The 22,773-nt window shown below is 36.8% G+C and overlaps 4 protein-coding genes and 2 non-coding genes across 6 annotated transcripts; 4 read left to right on the top strand and 2 right to left on the bottom strand.

Annotated features, from left to right (window-relative positions):
- Nucleotides 1–1,961: 1,961 nt before the first annotated feature.
- LOC111452952 (WD repeat domain-containing protein 83) lies at nucleotides 1,962–8,769 on the bottom strand. Its single transcript, XM_023093842.1, has 9 exons — nucleotides 8,479–8,769; nucleotides 8,251–8,353; nucleotides 7,945–8,052; nucleotides 7,745–7,854; nucleotides 7,281–7,388; nucleotides 7,144–7,189; nucleotides 6,757–6,888; nucleotides 2,830–2,922; nucleotides 1,962–2,180 (listed from the first exon to the last, which is right to left on the bottom strand). The coding sequence occupies exons 1-8, from the start codon at nucleotides 8,685–8,687 to the stop codon at nucleotides 2,839–2,841; spliced, it is 900 nt and encodes a 299-aa protein (XP_022949610.1). The 5' UTR covers nucleotides 8,688–8,769; the 3' UTR covers nucleotides 1,962–2,180; nucleotides 2,830–2,838.
- A 375-nt stretch (nucleotides 8,770–9,144) lies between these two features.
- TRNAI-AAU lies at nucleotides 9,145–9,218 on the top strand. The gene has a single exon. It is a non-coding gene; the product is annotated as a tRNA-Ile (tRNA).
- Nucleotides 9,219–10,077: 859 nt separating this feature from the next.
- TRNAI-AAU lies at nucleotides 10,078–10,151 on the top strand. Its single transcript has one exon. It is a non-coding gene; the product is annotated as a tRNA-Ile (tRNA).
- A 1,463-nt stretch (nucleotides 10,152–11,614) lies between these two features.
- LOC111453638 (probable mediator of RNA polymerase II transcription subunit 26c) lies at nucleotides 11,615–14,767 on the top strand. Its single transcript, XM_023094815.1, has 9 exons — nucleotides 11,615–12,796; nucleotides 12,895–12,963; nucleotides 13,090–13,172; nucleotides 13,295–13,365; nucleotides 13,483–13,532; nucleotides 13,614–13,647; nucleotides 13,761–13,885; nucleotides 14,169–14,265; nucleotides 14,361–14,767. The coding sequence occupies exons 1-9, from the start codon at nucleotides 12,404–12,406 to the stop codon at nucleotides 14,474–14,476; spliced, it is 1,038 nt and encodes a 345-aa protein (XP_022950583.1). The 5' UTR covers nucleotides 11,615–12,403; the 3' UTR covers nucleotides 14,477–14,767.
- Nucleotides 14,768–19,317: 4,550 nt separating this feature from the next.
- LOC111452963 (WAT1-related protein At5g64700-like) lies at nucleotides 19,318–21,307 on the top strand. Its single transcript, XM_023093863.1, has 5 exons — nucleotides 19,318–19,512; nucleotides 19,599–19,661; nucleotides 20,175–20,709; nucleotides 20,814–20,965; nucleotides 21,047–21,307. The coding sequence occupies exons 1-5, from the start codon at nucleotides 19,340–19,342 to the stop codon at nucleotides 21,204–21,206; spliced, it is 1,083 nt and encodes a 360-aa protein (XP_022949631.1). The 5' UTR covers nucleotides 19,318–19,339; the 3' UTR covers nucleotides 21,207–21,307.
- A 387-nt stretch (nucleotides 21,308–21,694) lies between these two features.
- Nucleotides 21,695–22,667, bottom strand: LOC111452967 (pollen-specific leucine-rich repeat extensin-like protein 1). Its single transcript, XM_023093867.1, has 2 exons — nucleotides 22,321–22,667; nucleotides 21,695–22,115 (listed from the first exon to the last, which is right to left on the bottom strand). Exons 1-2 carry the CDS (start codon nucleotides 22,528–22,530, stop codon nucleotides 21,780–21,782), a joined length of 546 nt encoding a protein of 181 aa, XP_022949635.1. The 5' UTR covers nucleotides 22,531–22,667; the 3' UTR covers nucleotides 21,695–21,779.
- Between the last annotated feature and the right edge of the window lie 106 nt (nucleotides 22,668–22,773).

Below are 22,773 nucleotides of genomic sequence, written 5' to 3'. Positions count from 1 at the left end.
TTTTTTTTTTTTTTTTTTTAAAGTTGATATATGAATTACTAAATTTGTAATTTAAAAAATTTAGTGGTCAAATGAACGGTGGGATGATGATGGAAGACAGGTGTAAGGGTAGAGTTGTTTTGGTTTGGTGGAAAGTGAAATGGAATTTTAGAGAGAGAAAATAGGGTTTGGGGGTTTAGAAAGTATGGAAGAGGGAGACAATGGGAGGCAGCCCCCCATGTGTTGAAATGAGGAATCCAGCCTAGCGCCAGGCCAACCTCTGTCTCTTCTTTAGCCACGTGTATAATATATATAAATGAAAAGAAATTACTTGGATAGAATTTCTTTTTGCCTATATCGACTTAAAAATAAATGAGAAATTTTACGATGATAGAGAATGAAATAAGAGGTCGATAAAGAATCCATTTAGTCTTCTCTAGTTAAATTTATAGATGAAAAAGAATATTTATTAAATTTTTTTTTTTAACAATGAAAAGGTTAATTTTTAGATGAAATCATTTGTGGAAATTTACAACTCATGAATTAAACCCATTGGAATTAATTCCCAAACAATATTCGTGTATTCTCTTCTCCTCTCTTTTGTATTCTTTTTTTTTTTTTTGGGAATAATTTGAGATATGAAAAATGTAGGAAAAAGAATATTGGGTTAATTTATATGTTAAATTTATGCCGCAATAAAACTATATATTAAAAAGAATCAATGAATCGATTAATTGCTAGCTTCAACTATATTATTTTCCATGGATTTAATTTCAAAAGTATAAAATATTTAAAAAATGTAAAATAAAAAAATAACCAATAATTTTGATTTAGACATCGTTTGTAAGTTTAATGATACTCATTTTATCAAAGTTTACTTTCAAAAGTTAAATTACAAATTTGATCCATATGGTACGGGAAAAGTTCAAATTTTGTAAAGTTAGAATTCTTTTTTATGATTTGATAAAATACTCATAAACCGGACTAAATTTTAATTTGGACCAAAGTTGTAATTTAATGATTTTATTTATTATTTTTTAGTTTAATGATGTCTATAATGACTATTGATTTCATATTTTGTTGCTTACATTTTAGGAGCATTTTTAAAATTTAAGACAAAATTTGAGAGCTAAAAGAAATAGTTTTGAAAAACAAATTATTATTTTTAGAATTTAGCTAAAAACTCTAATATTTACATGAGAATAAAAAACACAAAACACCATTAAGAAATTGTGAGAAACCCCACAACTTTTTTTAAAAGATAAAAAAAATAAATGAATATCAAACAAGGTCTAAATTTGTAATTTACCTAAATATTTATAATTTTTCTATCTTAACATGAGATCCAACATCAGTTGGAGAAGGAAACAAAACATTTATTGCAATTGTGTGAAAACTCCTCCCGAACAGACATTTTAAGAACCTTGAGAGAAAGTTCTTGAAAGAAAAATTTAAAGAGGATAACATCAGTTAACGGTAAGCCTAGGCGGCTTAGGCTGTTAGTTCTCATTTGGAATAAATAAATATAGGGTTGAGTGAGTATAACTACCGCCTGAATGAAGCTAGAGAGTGAAAAGTCCAAAACACATAAGCTGAAGTTAAGTGAGAGAGAGGGAACACTGAATAATGACGAGTAGGTGAAGCTTGAAAGCCAGAAGAAGACATAGGAAATGATGTCAGATGGAGATGGATATTTCAAAGTGATATTATGATGGAAATTTAATGAATTTGGAAGGCAGGTCCAACTACTGACTTGTGTTCAACACAATCTTCATTTACTTTTGTCAGTGTAACCCAATGCCACTTGATTCTTGTAAATTTGGTACACCAAATTTAAGGAGTATCAACCTTTGTTTTGGCTCTGTAATGAATATGTTTCTGCACTTTCTTCCATTTTGAGGGCAAACAAAGTGTCTTACCATTGCTGATTGCCTCTCTTCCAGTTCTTTACCTGATGATTTGATGGATGATTTAGACACTGATAAAAGGAATAAAGACTTCAATGAATGAGAGTTGCACAAACGTCATAAAACAATATGGTTTCGTCGTCGTAGTTCGGAATTGGAATGGACAACAAACAAGTTTATGAGCTTTAGCTGATACCCATCAAGGACTAAGTTTGAGGCATAGAGAGGGTTTGGATGATCAGTCAAAAAGCAACCAGATATTACGTTTCGGTTACGATTGGCATTCTGCAGAACCTGAAACAAAGCACACAGGAGATCAATCTAAATGCCAGAAATCTACACAAGAAGTTCCAGAGAATGGACAATAAATATTCAACTAATTCACTTGAAATTATCAGTTTTGAGATACAACTTTCAACATAAAATGGTCTAAAACGAATTGTAATCCACCAGGTGAAAACTCTTGTACAATGCAGGCTGCCTATGAGTGTACGTAATGGGACTGTATCAAGTAAGGGTAGAACAATAAATTAGGGGGTTGAGATTGTTCTAAATCTCTTGATATCAAAACCTATCTTATCTTGTACAGCTAAGACTTGTAGGGTAAACTGAATTCAAGTTTGAGACCCCAAGCAATAAGAAACAACTTTTCAGTCAAGTAATCAAACGTTATCAAGCAACTTCATTAAGTTAATGACCCAAAATCATGAATTATTGTACTCGTAAGGATTCTTATTGTCAATCCGTCTATGTCAATTTGATATTGATTGATAAATTAATATTCAGCAGCATTATTGTGGCTCTTAAACACCACAGGTTTCAAACTCTAATAATTCAAGATTGGAATAACTGCATTAAATTGTATCAAGAAGTGGAAAATTAAACACCTCAGAGCAGCATAATGTGCATTATTAATAAGTTGAGTAAATTCATTTCTCCTTACTCTTGGTCCTCATGTCTTCCAAACCCGAATCGTCCCGTCTACCGAGGCAGTTATCATACATTTATCTTTCGGGTGGTAACTCACACTCGTCACCTGTGAAAAGGAAAGAAGGAAAGAAGCCTCTGTAAGTATCTGTGTATTTTAGAACCATCACCATCGCCTTAATTTCCATCTTGCTGTACTTGTATATGAGTATTTAGATAACAATGTTTTTTTCTTTATCAAATATGTATATATATTAAAATAAAAGCACTTTCTGCACAAGAATGCATTATGATTATATACAATTTCATAAATATAAACGTTTTTTCCGATAATGGTAATACCCTGAATGTACTCTACAGTATCCTCAAAGTTCAGTTTATTTTCTACGCCACTTAATTCACATCAACTAAATATTTCATTATAAATTACATATTTAACTATAAGGAAAGACAATACATTCATTAAATTTAAATTCAATTATTAGAACAACTTAACTTAATTAGAATTTTATATAATCAAAGTTAATTTAATTTTAGTGCAATTATACTTTAATTAGTGTTCAATTAATTGTAAAATGAGATATTAACAAATTTAATAGAAATTCATTTGATATAAATGTGGATACAGATACAAATTAATTCCATGTAGCTATTTAGTAGTGAATGACATCAATGTATTGATAATTATTTTTAGCATAAAATTGAAAGTAAGGAATACAGAGAATTAAAGAAAAAGATATAAAGGGAAGTGAAAGACAAAAATGTCATAAGATGATGATCTCTGAACGTCATTGCATCGATATCCTACGTTCCTAAAAAGAAGATGGAATTAGGGGGTGGAGGGGCACCTAACATTAATGAGGAATAGAATGGTCTCATTCAATACTCTATTGACTCAAAGGAAACAATGACATTTAAAACCACCCATTGCTGCAGCTCTTCATCCCATGATTCTAACATCCGAGAGAACATTTTTAACCAACCCCTGAGCTAATATTATTCAGGACATCAATTGTGGAGAAAATCCAACATAGGCTTAAAAAATGGAGGTTTTCTTTTCATCTCCAAGGAGGTAGGCAAGCACTCATCCAATCTACCCTTTCTAACGTCTTTGAATTATCTATCCTTGTTCAAGATGCCAAGCAAAATTGCAAAAACAATTGAAAATATTATTAGGAACTTGCTTTGGGAAGGTGCTAAGGAAGATGGCGGATGCACAGGTGAGTTGAGCAAAAACTCAACTTTGTCTTCAACGGTTGGTTTAGGTATAGGCAATTTCAAGCATCGAAACAACGCTCTTTTATCTAAATGGATATGGATATGCCTCTGTGAAGATGGTGCTCTTTGGTAGAATGTCATTAAAGCAAAGTACTACCCTATGGCCGGAAACCAATGTTGGCAATATCTTCCAATTTAGGTCTTCAAAAGCTCCATGGAGATCTATTTAGCATGATGTTTGGGATGGTTAAAACCTATATTAGAAGATGTTTGGTCAAGGGTATTCACACCTCTTGTTGGCATGATGTTTGGGTCAATGATACTGAGTTGGCCCCCTTGTACTGTATCCTAAGCTGTATAGGCTCTCCAATCGATCTAATGCTACTGCGAATGATGTTTGGAATGCTGAAAACGAAGTTTGGGATATGGGGCTTCGAAGTAATGTTAAAGATGATGAAATTGTAGAGTCGGCCCCTCTTTCCTATCTTCTAAGTCAATTCTTTAACGACTTTGAATGATTCCTAGAATTTAACTCTTGACCCATCTAAAAAGTTTACAGTTTGCACTTTGATGGATGCTTTAGTGAAGCCGAGAGGTCATGTCACTGAATCATTATAAGAGTTGACCTACCAAAACAGTCCTCATATGGTAACAATCTGAAGAACTTTAAGTTTTCGGGTGCTAGGACGAGGTCTTCTAACGTGCCTGCAAGGCAAGCAATGAACTTGGACTCCACTAATAACTCATCTGATTGGTAAACTCTCTCCAATAAAACAATCCTCTTAACTTTTTTCAAGATTGATCACAGATAAAACGGTGTACTGTTGAAGGAAGTGACAATCTTTTTAGTGACACCACCCCGGTAATGTTAGGCCCATTAACATTACTCACAGGTATAGAAGAACGTGATTAAATGCCTGGTATGACAGATGTCAGTGGAATCGTTCAACAGAGCAGGAGATCAATTTCCAGCCCCATTCTTTCTCATCCACACTCGACAAAATGATCAATAAAGATGGTGATTTACATACAGATTATAACACTTAAAAAAAAAAAACTCATTTCACACAAGTTCCTGATCTGTCATAGACTCCTAGACGACTGCTTGATTAACTAAGCAGAACCACCATTACTCAAAGCTGGCTTTGGAATCTAAGATATCAGTAAATCTGGGTTTAACTGGTGAATTTTTTCAAGACAGCATTTTGCATGCATAAAGGAAATTTCAAGTTCTTGATACCCTTGGACTTAGCCAATGCCCACTCCAGTTTCTAAGCCTTAATGAGTAAGATGTATAAACCCTTCCTTGGGATGCTTGTAGGGGTCGTTTCTATGACTTACAAATATAATTGTTTAACCTTGAAAGAACACATGCACTTGGCTACATAGAGACAAAGAGCATTTACGTGGTGATGCCTTCAATCAATCCGAAGTTAAGTCTTCTACCAGAGTGTTTTCAATCTTGTCAGGTGCTTGTATTAGTGCATTCAAGTAAATTTTATCCAGCTTCTCCAATGTGCAGATGGCGGTTGATTGGAGATCTTGGTGTGAGTATCAAGTAGAGAATGTGTGTGATTTTGGCCCAATGACAATTTTGTTGTTATATCCATGTGCATGGGGGAGCTTAGGCTGTGCCCACAGTCCGTCACCACATCCCTAAATTGTGAGAGTGCTTCTATGTAGACATGACCTTGCGAACAAGACTAAGTTGACCAAACAATTCGCACTCTTCTTTATGCCCATTTGTATTCTTTCATTTTATCTCAATGAACGATCAATTTCTAATCCAGTTGATGGAGTAACAAACATAGGAGCTAAACATAAGCATGCATAAGTTGCAGTTTGTGAGATTTGCAGATGCATGCAGTGTAAATATTGACTACCTATAATTTGTGCAAAAAAAAAAAAAAAGCTGTTTCAGTGTCAAATCACACTCACTACATTCTAAAGGTCATCTATTGCCTACTAGAACATTATTAAAGCTCAGATAAGAGGTCTAGAATGAAAACTACGGAATGAATATGCAGCTTTTTTTATTCTAAAAACTTTATCATAAACATCAAAAATAACTGTGAGAGAGAGAGAGAGAGAGAGAGAGAGAGAGAGAGAGAGAGAGAGAGAGAGAGAGAGAGAGAGAGAGAGAGAGAGAGAGAGAGAGAGAGAGAGAGAGAGAGAGAGAGAGAGAGAGAGAGAGAGAGAGAGAGAGAGAGAGAGAGAGAGAGAGAGAGAGAGAGAGAGAGAGAGAGAGAGAGAGAGAGAGAGAGAGAGAGAGAGAGAGAGAGAGAGAGAGAGAGAGAGAGAGAGAGAGAGAGAGAGAGAGAGAGAGAGAGAGAGAGAGAGAGAGAGAGAGAGAGAGAGAGAGAGAGAGAGAGAGAGAGAGAGAGAGAGAGAGAGAGAGAGAGAGAGAGAGAGAGAGAGAGAGAGAGAGAGAGAGAGAGAGAGAGAGAGAGAGAGAGAGAGAGAGAGAGAGAGAGAGAGAGAGAGAGAGAGAGAGAGAGAGAGAGAGAGAGAGAGAGAGAGAGAGAGAGAGAGAGAGAGAGAGAGAGAGAGAGAGAGAGAGAGAGAGAGAGAGAGAGAGAGAGAGAGAGAGAGAGAGAGAGAGAGAGAGAGAGAGAGAGAGAGAGAGAGAGAGAGAGAGAGAGAGAGAGAGAGAGAGAGAGAGAGAGAGAGAGAGAGGGATGCACTAGATCACATAAACCGAGCAGGTGAAGGAATAAAGACTTACAACAGAGGAATGAGCTCGAAACTTGGAGACAACAGATGCATCTACTAAATCCCAGAAATAAATGTATCCATCCTCAGATCCGCCAGTTACATGTGCATCAGTATTGGTAAGGCAGCAATCCAGCTTGTAAGACTAGTGAAAACACCAGAGATGTACCGACTAATAAAGTATGATAGTCAAGATTGAAAAATAATAGAAGGTGTCTAAATTTGAAGAATATGATGAGAGTACACATAAAAATTACTTCAAGGATCTATAAGAACACAGATGGAGTACAAAAGTACAGGAAAAAATAATGATGACATACCCATTATTCGTATAAATTTGATTGTTAAACATACTAAATTAAACGGAGTATGGCACTGCCAAGATTCAGATCATGCTAACCTTACAAGTATGGCCCTTGTATTCTTGTAATAGCTCACCAGAAGACCTTACATGAAAAAAAAACCAGTTTAAGAATTTTGAAAATTAATAAACACGCGTGCAGAAACATTTTACATTATTACAAAAGTTAAACATACCTGTCCAATAGTCGGAGAGTTGAATCTAAGCAACTAGCTAATACGCAATTAGCATCGTTGGACATGGAGATACAATTTACAGGCTGCCCCAAGTTATCTGATATTTCTCTATTCGTAGAAAAAAAAAAAGACGAGTTGTCATTAGCGAATGCAAGGGGCTTCTCGTCTTTGCCTAGTTTAAAAACTTATTTTCAAAATCCAGTTTCTCTCTTCCATTTTTTTCTTGGACGAGAAACAAAAATCTACCCACAGCACACAACCAAATTGTTAAAGAAGAATCCTTTGTGAGGGAATCAAAAGTAACAACACTATCTTATTTTAATAAATCATTTAGCTAAAATTCTGGTTTGTAAGAGAAGTTAAAAAAAGCTCAATTGATCTTCATTGTAAAACAGATGGGATGTTGTCATAACAATTGCAATCCTAGCAAAGTCCTCCCGCCCACCCCACACATGACTACATACCTGCCAATTCGCATGTCAAAAGTTCGAACAGTGCCATCAACACTTCCTCCAATAATTTCACTTTTTGTTAAGCAAACAGACATTACACTGTCTGAAAATGTATCAATGATCTGAAGAACAAGCAAATAAGATAAACAATCGACTAGACTGACAGCTAATGAAACTTTTTGAGAAGTGAAGTAAGAAGTAAAAATTCAAACCTGAATTGGCTCAGTGCTATGGGATCTGCAATCCCAAGCACGCAATGATTGATCATAGCCGGCTGAGACTACGACAGAAGCATACTCATTAAATTTCACAGCATTCACCTAAAATAGAAAAATGTAGATAATTGCAAGATTACAAGAAATGAAATCAAGTGAGATGAATTTAATTCTTCCAAAGGTAGTTTGAATAGAAGAAAAGAAAACAAAGATTACGAAGGATCCAACTGGAAATTTTCAATAAACTGTTAGATGGTTCGAAAATTGAACTTGAAATCATAAATATAAAAGAAAACGGTTAACCTCGCCATCATGTCCCCGAAATTTCCGAATGACACGCCCTGTAGATACATCCCAGTAGAAGACTTGCCGATCACCGCCGCATGAACATAACTTGGAGTTGTCTCTAAAGCAAATAGAGGAACATACATACAACACAGACATTAGTTAAAGTGCAGACGAGCCCTAAAATTGAAATCTGAGGAACACTCCAATTCTTCACAGAAAAGGGGAAGAAGATAAAGGAATTACGGGGTGACATGGACGTCGCGGACTTCACGGCCATGTGATTTGTAGGTCTTAATGTGAATACCACGGTGAGGATTCCAGAGGCGAATGGTGCGGTCCTTGCCACAGCTGAGGCAATAATTGCCATCGCTGTTGAACCTCGCAGCTAGAACTCCACCTTCATGCCCTTTCAGGACATTAGCCTCTTTCGTCGGTAATTCTGATACGCTCATATTTCTCCGTCCCCGCCTTTACAGCCTCCTTCTTTCAATGAGATTCATCGCCGGATGGCGCGCGCGTACTCAAATTTAACTCCCTTTTAAGGAACTACGGAAAATACGAGATTAAAATCCAAAAAAAAAAAAAAAAACACATCAAAATTAGTCGGAATAGATTGAGATAGCTAAATTTAGAGCATGATTCTGATATCATAATGTTATGATATTGTCCAGAAGTATAAGCTCTCATGGCTTTGCTTTGTATTTTCTAAAAAAAAATCTCATACCAAATATTATTTGATTATAAACCAGTAATTACTCTACCGAATTAATTAGGTTGATTAAGATATACCATATTATTTGAAGTAAATAAAATGAAAGTTATGGAACTAAAACGTACTGATTAATAATAATAATTTTGCTCTGTTTTATTTATGAGACTTATAATATTATTTATGTGTAGATAACATGTGGCCTATTAGCTCAGTTGGTTAGAGCGTCGTGCTAATAACGCGAAGGTCGCAGGTTCGAAACCTGCATGGGCCATCTGTTCTTTTTTATAAATAGTACGTTCTCCTCCCGTCCACTCCTGTGCTTCTTATCCTATAGTAATGTAACACGAGAAAAATGAAAATGGGCTTTGTTACGGCCCATATGTTGCGAATATTAACGTTCTTATTTCTTCTTTGATTTTATTTATAATAATTTCATAACCAATAAAACTTATTTTAGTTAAGATATCAATTACCAATTAATAATTTATAGTAAAAGTAGTATGAAGGTAAATTTCGAGAACAACTGTTTGTATAGATAATTGCAGGAGTCTTCTACTTTGGTTTTTGTTGTTAAAAAAAAATCATTTAAAAAAAAATCATTTAAAAAAAAATCTCGATGTATCCACATTTATAATTATTCGATAAAATTTTACATAAAATATATTAAAACGATACAAATTAATCTATAATCATCAAAAATAAATCTCCATCAACACAACAAAAGAAAATTGTAACATCCTAATATAGTTCAACATGGCTATATAACTAAAAACAACGACCTGTTCCTATCCCTCTACTAAATGTTTCCGTTAAGGTAGAAGATCCCTATAGACCAAACACATAATCTAATGGATGATAAGACATGCCTATCCACGTTTTGATCGAACCCTATCTCCACTTTTAAGTTATTGGAAGAACCCAAGTATCAGATATACAATCATATCTTTTTCTCAACTAATTGTCAAAATTAGAACACGTAGCTGACATATACTTTTCTCTCAAGGTTGAAAATTCAAATCTTTCTAGCATTAAATGGAAGTTAGGAAACTAAAACATACTGATTAATAATAATTTTGCTAAAAGTGTTTTATTTATCGTCTTATAAAATCATTTATGCAGAGATAACGTGTGGCCTATTAGCTCAGTTGGTTAGAGCGTCGTGCTAATAACGCGAAGGTCGCAGGTTCGAAACCTGCATGGGCCATCTATTTTTTCTTTTTTATCATAATTCGTCCCCTCCCGTCTTCCTTTACTCTCTTGTGCTTCTTATCCTTTAATAATGCAACACGTGGAAAATGAAAAACGAAAATGGGCTTTGTGACGGCCCATATGTTATCTGTGGAAATACCAATATTAAAGTTCTTATTTCTTCTTAGATTTTATTTTTATAAAGTTTCATAACTGATAAAACTTATTTTAAATTCATCTCAGATTTAAAAACACGTTTATTAGATAGAAGTTTCCACAAGTTTACAAGAAATTATTTGTTTTTCTTTCCAATTGTGAGATCTCACAATACACCCTATTTGAGGATCCTCTCGTCCCCTCTCCAACTAATATGAAATCGCACCATCCACTCCCTTAGAGGTTCAACGTTCTCGCTAGCACACCGTTGAGCGTCTAACTCTAATACCAGTGTCTGACTCTAATACCAACTGTAACAGTTCAAGCCCACCGTTAGTAAATATTGTCTGCTTTAGTTCGTTACATCTCGTCGTCAATCTCACCATTTTAAAATACGCTAGGTAATAAATAGACTTCCATACTGTTACAATGAAGATTTAGTACTCTTTCGAACCAATTTAAAGTCTCATCCATACACAATGAAAGTAAGTGGTTCGGTGGGCGCTTTGGGTGGGCGGTATGTCTAGCACCGAACTCCCAATTCTGAGAGGCATAGAGGGCCACAGCGGAGGGCAGCCCTGCAATCCCGGCCCCCACTAATCACCATCACCACCCCTCACTCCATCACTTGCTTTAACCTCTTTAAATGCCCATATCCATATCTCAATCATCTCCACCCTAATAATTCAACCCTATTAATTTATTTTTATGTATGCCCCCATTGGCCATTTTCCTTTCCAAATGTGAACCTTCAAACCAATTTCTTACCGTCATATATTTCAATGAGTCAACCTTTCTAACGTTACTTTAATTTTTCAATCTTTTTCTTTTGTTTGTATCCTGGGAGAAGACAGACAAGACTGTCTTCTAAAATTAGATTGTGTAGTGATTATCTACAATGGTAGATCAAGAGACAACCTTAAATTAGATACAGGCCTCCTTAAACGAGTGAGTCCCAATAATATAATAAAAATTAAAATAATTAAATTTAAAATTATAGCACAACGCAAATTAAATATTTGGAGGGGCAATTTGTTAGGATTATGGTATTTGGATTAGTCTATGTTTAGTAATTAAATAGAATTAGATTATAATTAAAAAGGATTTAGGGAAAATGAAATGAAATGAAGGGGAAATTATAAATTTGGTAAAAAGGGGAAAGGTGAGGGGTTTAATTCCTAAATTAGTAGAATAAATGGGCCTGGATTTGGGCCATTAATGTGAGATTATTTTTTTGTTCCACGCGCCGATGAATGCGAGTGGGGAAGGAATTGGGACGGTCAGAGCTGTGAGGGGGAAGAAAAATCCTATCTGGATATAGGAACAAATTTCAACCCAACACGCTTCAATATTCTCTTTTCACATTCCCTCCATTCTTTCTCAGATCAATTTCCGGCCGTCGTTTCGGTTCAGAAGCTTTGGGTTTCGTTTTCATGGCGGAGCTCTGTAACAATTTGAATATCGCTTCTATGACGAGGATGATGCATGAGACAATTAACTAAACCGGAAAGTCCAAAAGGGAACAGGAAAAGGAAAATTCTCGATTTGGGTTTTAATTTTGGGACATTCTTCTTTTTCTTCTTCTCCTTCTTGTTCCAGCCAATGTAAATTGCCTCATCAAACAATTTCCCTGTGATTTTTTGGGGATGAAATTCGGCTGTTCCTCGTTTTCTTGAGGAATATTCCGCGGTTTTTGTTTTGGGTTCTTTTTAATTTATTGTTCCAGTTTCTTTTTCTTGTGTTTTTTGTCTGTGTCTTGGGTTTTCGTTTCGAGGAGTCTTCTTCTTCCTTTCGAGGGCCACTGTGAATTCGGATTCCTGAAAACGATCGGTTTTTAACTTTTGTTGAGGATCGAATCAGATCTATTCTGCGTCATTTGGGTTTTTTTTTATCCTTTCAAAAGATTTCCTAATGGATTATGACGATTTTGCTTTTCCGCCACTGGGTTCTCTCTGCAATTTCTAGCGTTTTGAATAGTAAACTTCCTTCTTAGATCGGTTTATGTTTTCAGAGTCCACTACTGAAAACGAGAAGTACAAACGTTTTTCAGATTGTTTATCGGGAAGATAACCTTTCTCAATCGCCGATTCTTCTAATCGGATTCACTAAAAAATGGTTCGGTTGGATTTAGATGATTTCCGGACCATATTGGATACAGCCGGTGTCGATGTTTGGACCTTCATCGATACAGCTATGGAGGTTGCTTCAATGGATTACGGCAATCAATTGAAAAATCGGAGAGACGGAATCGTTGAGAGGCTCTATGCGTTGACTTCGCCTCCTACTCGATGTCGGAATTGCGATACGGATCGCTATAACGACGGCCGTTCTAATGGCTGTGAAATCAAACAGAGCCCCGTTGAGGCTAAGGAAGCTTCCCCTTCGACGCCGCAGTTCGTTGTAGTCGAAGGAGACGACGAGGGAGTAGACCCGTATGGAGGTTTGTTTGATGATGAACAGAAGAAGGTTTTAGAAATAAAGGAGCAGCTTGAAATTCCTCACCAGGTATTCTTCTTTTGATTCTGATTATCTAGAATTGTTTGATTGTTTTTGGGGGAAATTCTCTTAACTTACCCAATTGGTGATTGTTTGGCTTGTTTCAGCCTGAAGATGCCTTGGTTGAACTGCTTCAAAACTTGGCAGACATGGATATAACATTCCAAGCTCTTAAGGTGATTGTTTATGGTGCTTTTTCTTGTTCTTTGTGAATGTAATTCTTTTGAATTTCTGGGTTCTGTTGCTTCCTTCTTCTTCTTCTTCTATGTTTCTTAATTGTTCTTGTCCTTGGTTTTGTATAGGAAACTGATATTGGAAGGCATGTGAACCGGTTGAGGAAGCATTCATCAAATGATGTTCGCAGATTGGTGAAACATCTTGTCAGGTTCGTATAAGCTTTACAAATGGATAAAATGGTTGATGCTTGGTAAATTTCAGAGAATGGTTGGTGAATAATCAGCTCAAACGGTGTTAAGAACTTCAATTTGTTTTGGTGTTGTTCATCAGAAAATGGAAGGAGATTGTGGATGAATGGGTCAGGTTGAATCAGCCTGGGGAGCAGACAGCTACACTCATAGGTAGCAAATATATGAACACCAGTTTTAACTTCATGATTCAATTCATTCAAAATTTTAATCTTAGTCACTCTGTTGCCAAAAAATTTAGCTAAGAACGGTTTCTACTGTTATTGACAGCTGATGGTGACTCACCCCAGCAAAAGGTTACTCAAAATGGTTATCACCAGGTGAACTGAAATCATTGATCTTATGGGTTCGGATGTTCGTTTTCTGTACGATCGTGTTTATAATGTTTCGTTGTTGTGTAGGTTCCTGATTTTGCGTACTCTCCGAATCCACACAGTGAGTATTGCATTATAATGATATGCAGATTTCAGCTTCTTGTTTCACATGCCATGATTTTCCACGGATTGATTTGGTTTCTCATTTGTCCCCCCTTTTCTTTGTCTTGTTAGATGGAGGTTCTGGGTCAGATAGAAATAACGTAGAACCCGAACCGAAGGGAAAGTCCGTTCCAAGAAGAGATGCCCCGCCAAAACCAGCACAACCGGCTCCAATGTCGTCATATACTCCTCAAAATGTATGGTAACCAAATTAGAGTCTTTTAACTCTATGTTTGGTTGCCAAAAATGGAGGAAGAAAATTGAACTTACGATTCTTGTGCTTCCGAAAACATAACAAACTTAACTCAAACTGCATCAATTGTGTTGAAATTTGACAAAATTTGAGTGGTAGGTCTAAATTTTCTCAGGTCCTAGATGATATGCCTGGTCTTACTTACAGTCTGCCAAATTTGTCTTCAGCAAATAGCTGTTTTAGGAAGATTTTCTTATTATGTCTATTGAATTGATGGCCATTTGCAGAGACAGAAAGAACAACAGAAGGAAGCAAATTTTGATTCCCAAAAGCTTGCATCAGCTAGAAAAAGGCTTCAAGAAAATTACAAAGAAGCTGAAAATGGTTTGGCAACAGATTTCTTGCCTTTTATTTCGTTTCTGATTCTTTTGGAACAAATCAATACTAATTGCTCTGCTTGTCTGTTTCCTTTATCGAAGCTAAAAAGCAAAGAACAATCCAAGTAATGGACATTCATGAGATCCCAAAGCCAAAAAATACCTTCTTCTCAAAGAACAAAGGCACCGGCGGTGGCTCTCAAGGCAGACATTGGTGATATTTGGCAATGCAGCAAAGCAACATCTTCAAAATTAGGTCTCCGTATCGTCGAAACTGGAATCGGTTTATCATCCTTTCTATTTGTTACCTTTTTGATCATTAAAATTTAAACTGCTCTATCAAGCTTAAAGAGAATCAAAAACTACTTTTCGCGTAAATTTTCTCCTAATAAGCAATGCTAATGCTCTGATATATTGTTTATTTAGAATCCCCAAGCCTTAAAATCTCATTGGTGTAATTGGATCAACTTCAAATATAAAACTCAAATAGGAGGAAGGCCTTGTTCTTATGTCCATTGTTGTCTTCTGGTTTGGATCATATCAACAGGGGCAGCAGGGTAGAGGGTAGAGAGGTGGCTCATTAGTCATATTTGACCTTAAAAAAGATTATTTATTACAGTAACTTAAGGTTTGGGGGCCAACACATGTGGATGGGGTTTGGTTTGTTGGCTTGCAAGTGGTCACTCCCTTATTTTCTTGATATAATATTATGGAACATGGGGCTTGGCCTAACATAAAGAAGGGTGGTTTTCCACATACAAAAAGCTTCTACTTTTCAAGGGTGTGGGGTAGAGGATGAGAAACTTGATGCTCATTCAAAGATCTTGAAGATATCTCTTTTTGACAAAGGATAAATCTCGCAAAAGCTGTATATTTCATTAGTGTTTGGACTTGAATCAAACCTTACTTTATGATATTCTATGTTTGAATAGGTAATTTAGGGTGTAAAACCAGTAAGGGGCACCTCTTTTTACCTTTAGAATCTTTCCACTGTGAAGTGATTTATTTACTTCAAGAACAACACCCGGTAGATGCTTTCATAGCTTAAAGCCAGCCAATGTGATTGACGATAAGCTTAATACAATGCTTTCGTACTTTCTTTTTACTGCTCGGTGATTACGATGTGTGCTGTTGGATGGGGTAAAGATGAAGAATAGTTTGGTTATGAGAATGGAAATTGGCCAAGCCGTTATTGTTGACTATTGACTATTTATTATGTTGTTCATAAGTTGCTTTCAAGGAATGATAATAGTCCATTATTATCATAAACCAAGTTTTGAATGACAGCAGAATGATCCCTCTTTTTGGATTACATGTGTCTGTAAACCCAGCTGTTGGTTGAGACTTTACTTAAACAACCTCAAGCTGTAAAACCGTGTCATTTAGCTGTAAAGAGACCAGAACCATAGATCAACCACTGTCTTGTGGTTGCGCGGTTCGCTGTCGAATGGACCCTTGGTCCTACGACTGTTGAAGATCCTTCTCGGCAAGCTCAACCTCTATTTTATAGATTGTAACTGTGTCGTTGAGTTGTGAAGAGATGAGAACATAGGTCAACGACTGTCTTGTGAGCGGTGTGGTTCTCTGTCGAATGGACCCTTGGTCCTACGACTGTAGAGGATTGTTCTCGTTCTCGGCAAGCCTGCCCCGCTCACTTCATTCCTAGCATAGCCTCTTTTTTTTTTTTTTTTTTAATGATTTTGATACTTGGTTCAAGTAGAGAACCGTCTGCCATTGGGACTCGGGACCGCCAGCCCAATCAGCATCGAGAACGCAAAGAAGGTGGTTAATGGTCTTGTAGTGACAAGAACCCTTCATATATTTTAAGAAAATTAGAATGCTAAAAAGAAAAAGAGATTACAAATATACCAAAAATGGTGGAGAAGCTTTCATTAAAATGAAATAAATAAATAATAAAAAAAAACATAAAACTATCACGCAACGGTGAAAGAAACTCATTTCATGGGTTTGGGCCAATTTTTCGGCCCAAACTGAGAACGTTACTTTAAACTAGGCCCATTCAGTTAGGTTCAAAAGGACGGCCCAAAATGAGAACGTTACTTCAAAATTGGGGCCAACGTGGAATTTACCAATAATCTTCCATTAAACTAGGCCCATTAAGTTAGGTCCGAAAGGTCGGCCCATGATCATACCAACGGTCCCATAATAATAATAATAATAATAAATAAATAAACTAATAATGAGGCCATGGTTTTTCTTTTTCTTTTTGAAAGTGGGAAATTAGGGAGAGAAAAAGAATATAACCCTTCTCTACCACCAATTTTAGGGTTTCATGGTGTTAAACTGAATAATATGATAGGTATAAGTTTTATTATCCCGATCATTAGTATTAGAGTCGTGATTTACACTTAGTTGGGTGTGTCGTGCTCGGTCTGATTATTCTTCAGACCATGATAAGAACAAAAACGAACTCTCATTATTGCTCAAGGGAAGACTCAAATGAGGTATATGAGCCTAAACAATTATCTTCGTCTCGAGATACATCCCAACTGCTCTAACCTTTTTATTTTTGTTTTTTAAGATCTTGAGAACATCTTTGAATCCGATCCATTCTTGGTTGAGAGTTTCTTCTCTTTACATATGGGATTGGTTTTGGATGATAATCAGCTTTCTCAATACCTTTAGCTTTAGACTAAACTAATGCATTAAGATTCCTTTTTCTTTTCTTTTATCTAATTTCTTACAAGATATCATTCATTACTATATTATATAACACTACAATAATTTTATTGAAGATTGTAACAATAAATAAATAAAGGAAAACATAATATAACTCAATTATACTTTAATTGATAGGAAAGATTATTAGATAGACCAATTTAAGTATAGCTCAACTTGTGATAAGTGTTGAGATGACTAGAATCACTTTCGAATAACATAAATGAAGCTCTCTTCATTGATGGAAAGCTAACATTGATGGGATAGATGTCTTACATTTGATTTGACTTATTTGATTGAAACCAATCTTAATCTCATCTATCTCAATCGAATAAACTTCTTGAGTTTATGGGATGATTAGTTGTTGCTTTCGAAGCATCAGTGGAATACGAATTCTTAAAACAATGCACCGATGACTTAAAATGGTGTTATAATTTATAAATTTTTATTATGGGTCCGAGCCACAGTGTCGAGAGAATCAAGAACAGTAAAAAGGGGAAAGAAAGAGGCAAAACGTTGTCTTGTCTTGTAGGGGTCTTCATATTCTCTGGTAGAGATAGGTGAGAAGACAACCAATTGTGGAGGGCATTGGGGATTGTTCTTGTTTTGGACAAATAAGGTGTGTGTATTTGAATGGACAGAATCCCCCAATAATGAGTTCCATATACATGTATTTGAAGCACAAGGAAGGCAATTAGATATGAACATTCATACTATCTGAGCAACTTGAAAGAAGAACAAAGGGATAAGTTTGGGACATCATGATTATGAGATCATTCCCATTAAGCAAATTCTAGACATTGAATTGACTTGTAAAGCCACCATGCAACCCACTTCGTTCATTTCTTCATTTTTTTCAGTGCTTCATCATTGTAAACCTATTATTCCTTTGTAAATTTATTGGTTTAAAACAAAATCTAGTAGAATATTAGATGATACCACTAAAGTTGGTGATCTCGTACCAGAATTTTCACTGTTTCTTGTGTTTGGTAAAGTAATTTACATAAAAATCACATTTTGAATGTGAAATCTTACCTTGGTTGGAGAGGGGAACAAATCATTCTTTATAACGGTGTGGAAACCTCTCCTTAATAGATAAGTTTTAAAACCGTGAGACTGATGGCGATACGTAATGGGTCAAAGTGTATCAGAACTAGACACTAAGCGGTGTGTCAGCAAGGACGCTGGGTCTCCAAGGGAGGTGGATTGTAAAGGCTGTTTTAAGAGTAGCTTCTATATATTCATTGACAAAATTTTAATTTTTTTTTTTTATTCTTCATATTGTGAACGACGACTGTATCTATAATGGTCATAAGGTAATGAACTTCCTTGTTTGATAAGTTACTAGCCGAACGAAAAATGTAATGATTTGGGCACGGTCTCGAAGAAAAGTTCAGTGAAATAGACATGTCGATGAAGATATAAACTATCTCCACTTGGACGAAAAGACCCTAGAAAGCTTTAATAATGTTCCCTAAAATTAGGTGGAGGCCGAAAAAGGTGTTATTCTAGGGACCGAGACGCCATTATGATCATATATCGAGCCGAAGTTGTAATAATTTGTGTAATGCCATTACTTTTAATTTGATTCATATTGATTCTGATCTTTATCACAAAATCAAGTATCCTTCTTTTCCAAAACAAAAACTCTGTAAAGCTTTGAAACCAACAAGAAATGGCACCAATCATACTCTAAATTACAACAAGACAAAGCGACATGCAAGAAGCCTCTTTTCTTTAAGCTAAAAAGCCACAAAGTTAATGTGTATCCTATGAAAGGAATATTACATGGGGTAGGGAGTCCCCCACCCCCCACCTCTGCCCTTCTATCTTCCCGACTCTAATCTTCGTCGACGGGTCCCGAAACAAAGGAACCTCTACTCTTTCAGGGTTTGGTTTAGAGATATTCATAAGACTCGTGGGGCAGGATAGGAACGAGGAAACCTTCCCCATCTCCGTTCCTGCCTCTTTTTCATTTATTTTTGCAGGGAACGATGCGAGGATTCCCCTAGATAATTGAACTCAAACCCGGCTAAAGAACGTTGATTTTGTTTGTATTTTGTTATAAATATGTTAAGGGGCCAAGAACACAACCAAAAGAATTGCTAATAAATGAAAAAATAGCATGAAATAAAAGGAAGAACAAAAAAAATCTGACCAAAATCCCTTTTGTAGAATCAATTATAAAGCACTTTAAATGCCAACCATTGCTGTCACACATCGCATTATTATGATCTAAATATAATGAATCTGAACTCATTTGTAAGTAAAAGATAAAGCGCAATAGTTTGTGGGGTTCTTTTTGAAATTCATTTCTGTTCATTCACCTCCCTTTTGCCTCTTATTTAAAGGCAGCCCCAAACAATGAACACTCCAAATTATCAGCCTTACCATCACCAAATATGGCTTCCAACAACCCTTACATCGTTGCATTCTTCATCCAAATCACCTACGCCGGTATGAGCCTCATGTCCAAGGCCGCCTTTGCCTCCGGTATGAACACGTATATCTTCCTCTTCTATCGTCAAGCTGCTGGTACTCTTGTTTTGGTCCCGCTTACTCTACTCTTAAAAGGGTAAGTTTCGTTTTCAATGTTTGTTTATTTCGATTTACCAATACGAACGTAGTTCAGTTGATCATTTTGTTGCAAATATATTTCAGGAAGGAGAAGAGGCCGTTGTCTTTGAAGCATTTGTGCCAGATTTTTGTCATTTCATTGATAGGGTGTGTATTAATGTTTATCATTAATGTCCCTAATGTTAGGAATTAGGACTATCCACACCGTGGTATGATATGTGTCTAGTGAGCCTAAGCTCTCTCCGGGAGATGTTGTATTCCCTACTTATAAATCCATAATCATTCTCTTAATTAGTCCTAAAAGGACTCATTCCCATCCTCCCCTCGAACAAAGTACACCATAGAGCCTCTTTTGAGGCCTATGGAGCTCTCGAACAGCCTCCCCTTAATTGAGGCTCGACTCCTTTCTCTGGAGACCTCGAACAAAATACCTCTTTTGTTTGACACTTGAGTCACTCTTGACTACACTTGCGAGGGTCCCAACTTATTTGTTCGACATTCGATGATTCTATTGACACGACTAAGTTAAAACATGACTCTAATACCATATTAAGAATTACGACTCTCTAATGTAGGACTCCCTTCCAACGATCCTCAACACCTAATGTATATCAACTTTTTATTTTATTGAATATAGTCTCAATTATGAATTGGGTTTAGGATCACTCTAGCATTGGATGCATATGGAGTAGCGATTAACTATACGTCGGCAACATTGGGCGCCGCAGCTTTCAACTGCGTTCCTGTCACCACATTCTTCTTCGCACTCATACTAAGAATGGAGAAGGTGAAGCTAAATAAAGCAGCCGGGATAGCAAAGGTGGTGGGCATAATGATATGCATGGCGGGCGCCGCCATTCTAGCCTTCTACAAAGGCCCATATTTGAGCCCAATTTTGAGCCACCACCAACTATTCCACCACGTCCAAACCCAAACCCAAACCCACCACCCTCCCACCTCCCAAAACACATGGATGATCGGCTGCTTCTTCCTCCTCGTCACCAGCGTCTCTTGGGGGATCTGGTTCGTTCTCCAGGCTCGATTCTTGAAGGAGTACCCGCACCCGATGGAGTTCATGTGCGCGCAGACCGTCATGAGCACGGCTCAGACCTTCTTCGTAGCCATCGCCATGGAAAGAGACCCTTTGGAGTGGAAATTGGGCTGGAATGTCCGACTCTACGCTGTGCTCTATTGTGTAAGCTTAATCAAATCACGAGTTGTTGGGCTTACCCAAAGATGTAATCTTTACTTATAAATCTATGATCATTTTCTAAATTAGCTTAACATGTGGTGGTGCAGGGAGTGCTAGTCATTGGCGTGGCAAATAATGCCCAATGTTGGGTCATCAGAGAGAAGGGTCCAGTTTTTCAAGCCATGACGACGCCGTTGAACTTAATGGCTACAATAATTGGTTCCCTATTGCTACTTTCCGAAGGAATTTACGTGGGAAGGTAATAAATTACGGTAATTTAAGCTGTAAATTTTTGTGTTAAAAGTTACTGAATTTAGTGTTGTTGTTGTTGGGATGACAGTATAATAGGAGCATCGTTGCTGGTAATGAGTCTTTACAGTGTTTTGTGGGGTAAAAGCAAGGAGCTTGTCACTGCTCCAAACGACCAACAACCGTCTCCACCAATAAAACAGGTTGAAGAGTCGACATGTCGTTCTGAAGTCAACTCCACGTTAGTCTAAGCAAAAGCTGTGATGAACTTGTTCGTGATATTTAATTTCTTCTCTAAAATTGTATTTTGGTTACTAAATGCAATACAATTCTCCTATCAATTTCAATATTATGAAATGCATTTTCCATTTATCCGTATAATTATTAAGAAAAATAATTATATAGTTTTGGAAATTATGAAAAATATTATAAAGTTTAAAACTTATATGAATTTAGAATCAAAATCTTGAAAAAAAAATAAAAATAAAATTGTCCCTGCAGCAACGAACCGGCTGCAGGGGTTTGAGCCGCACGCGCGTCGCACACGAGAATACGGCTTCGGGTCGGCTGTCGGGTCGGCTGTCAGGTCGACCACGGGTTAAGTCGCGAGTCGCTGAGTCGTGGGCTGATGGGCTGCGACTATGGGCTTTATATTTGGGCCGACGATGCGCAAGTGGGCGAAAAATTGGGCCGAGGACGAAATTGGGCCGGAATTCTAACTGGGCTGATGGGCTTCAGATTCAATAATTCTCAGAAGACTGATTTATTATTACTCGGTTTATCTCAAAAAAGGGAAGAAAAAAAAGTGACACACCAAGCTTTTCTTAATTGCTGATTACTTTGATCACTGGTTCCTCTGTTTCAGTGGGTTTCTCCGGCGACTCTGTCTTCTCAGGCGGAGGCTTGTTCTCATCGGGAACTTCGACTTTGATATTGCTTTCAATTGGTCCTGCATTTTCTGTAACAGAGTCGGAAACTGGTGGCTCCGGCTCCGGTGGGTTGGTCTCAGACGGCTTCTCCTCCGTCGGAGGGTTTATTTTCTTCTCTGTTTCCGGTGGGATAGTTTCAGACGGCTTCTCCTCCGGCGGTGGGTTCATTTTCTTCTCAGATTCCGGTGGGATCTCTTCCTTCTCCGATGGATCCGCTGCTGCTGTCTTCTCCTTTTCATTAATAAATTACATCCATTTTTTAAATTAATAAATTTATTAGACATTAAAAGGGAAAAAAATAAAAGATAAAAACAGGGGCTGACAGAGAAAAGACAACCACCATTGCATTATTACTCATGTTCATCAAGATTCTTTTTTTTTTTTTTTTCCCCCTCACGATCCAAACAGATTAAAAAAAAATGTTCAAATAAATTACCTGATCATTGAACAAATGGCTGAGACAACGAGGCTTAGAATCCACCTTGTCTTCATCGACGATCTCCGTGCCCTGGGCGTCGCTGGTGCCATCCTCCAGTTTAGTTTCGGGCACCGTCTTCTCCGGAGAAGGCTCTGGCGCCGGAGCCGGAGCCGGAGCGTCGCCGGAGTCAGGCTTGAGAACCTTTGGCTTCGTCGCACAGGCTCCCATCCTTCTGTGTGTCTGTGGGTGAATGAAAGTGTATGAGAGAGAAAATGAGGGTAATGATTTATAGAGAGAGAGGGGAACAGGGATTTCGGCAACTTGGGATTCCGACAATTCCTAAGAAACAACGAAAAACACAAATAATTATGGGAATAACCTATGTATCTATGTATGTGTCTATGTAACAAAAATATCTTTTTTTTTTTTTTTTTTTTTTTTTTTTTTTTTTTTTTTTTTTTTTTTTTTTTT

Source organism: Cucurbita moschata, unplaced genomic scaffold (assembly GCF_002738365.1).
Source record: "Cucurbita moschata cultivar Rifu unplaced genomic scaffold, Cmos_1.0 Cmo_Scf00015, whole genome shotgun sequence".
Lineage (NCBI taxonomy): Eukaryota > Viridiplantae > Streptophyta > Magnoliopsida > Cucurbitales > Cucurbitaceae > Cucurbita > Cucurbita moschata.
This window is presented reverse-complemented; position numbering and strand designations above follow the sequence as displayed.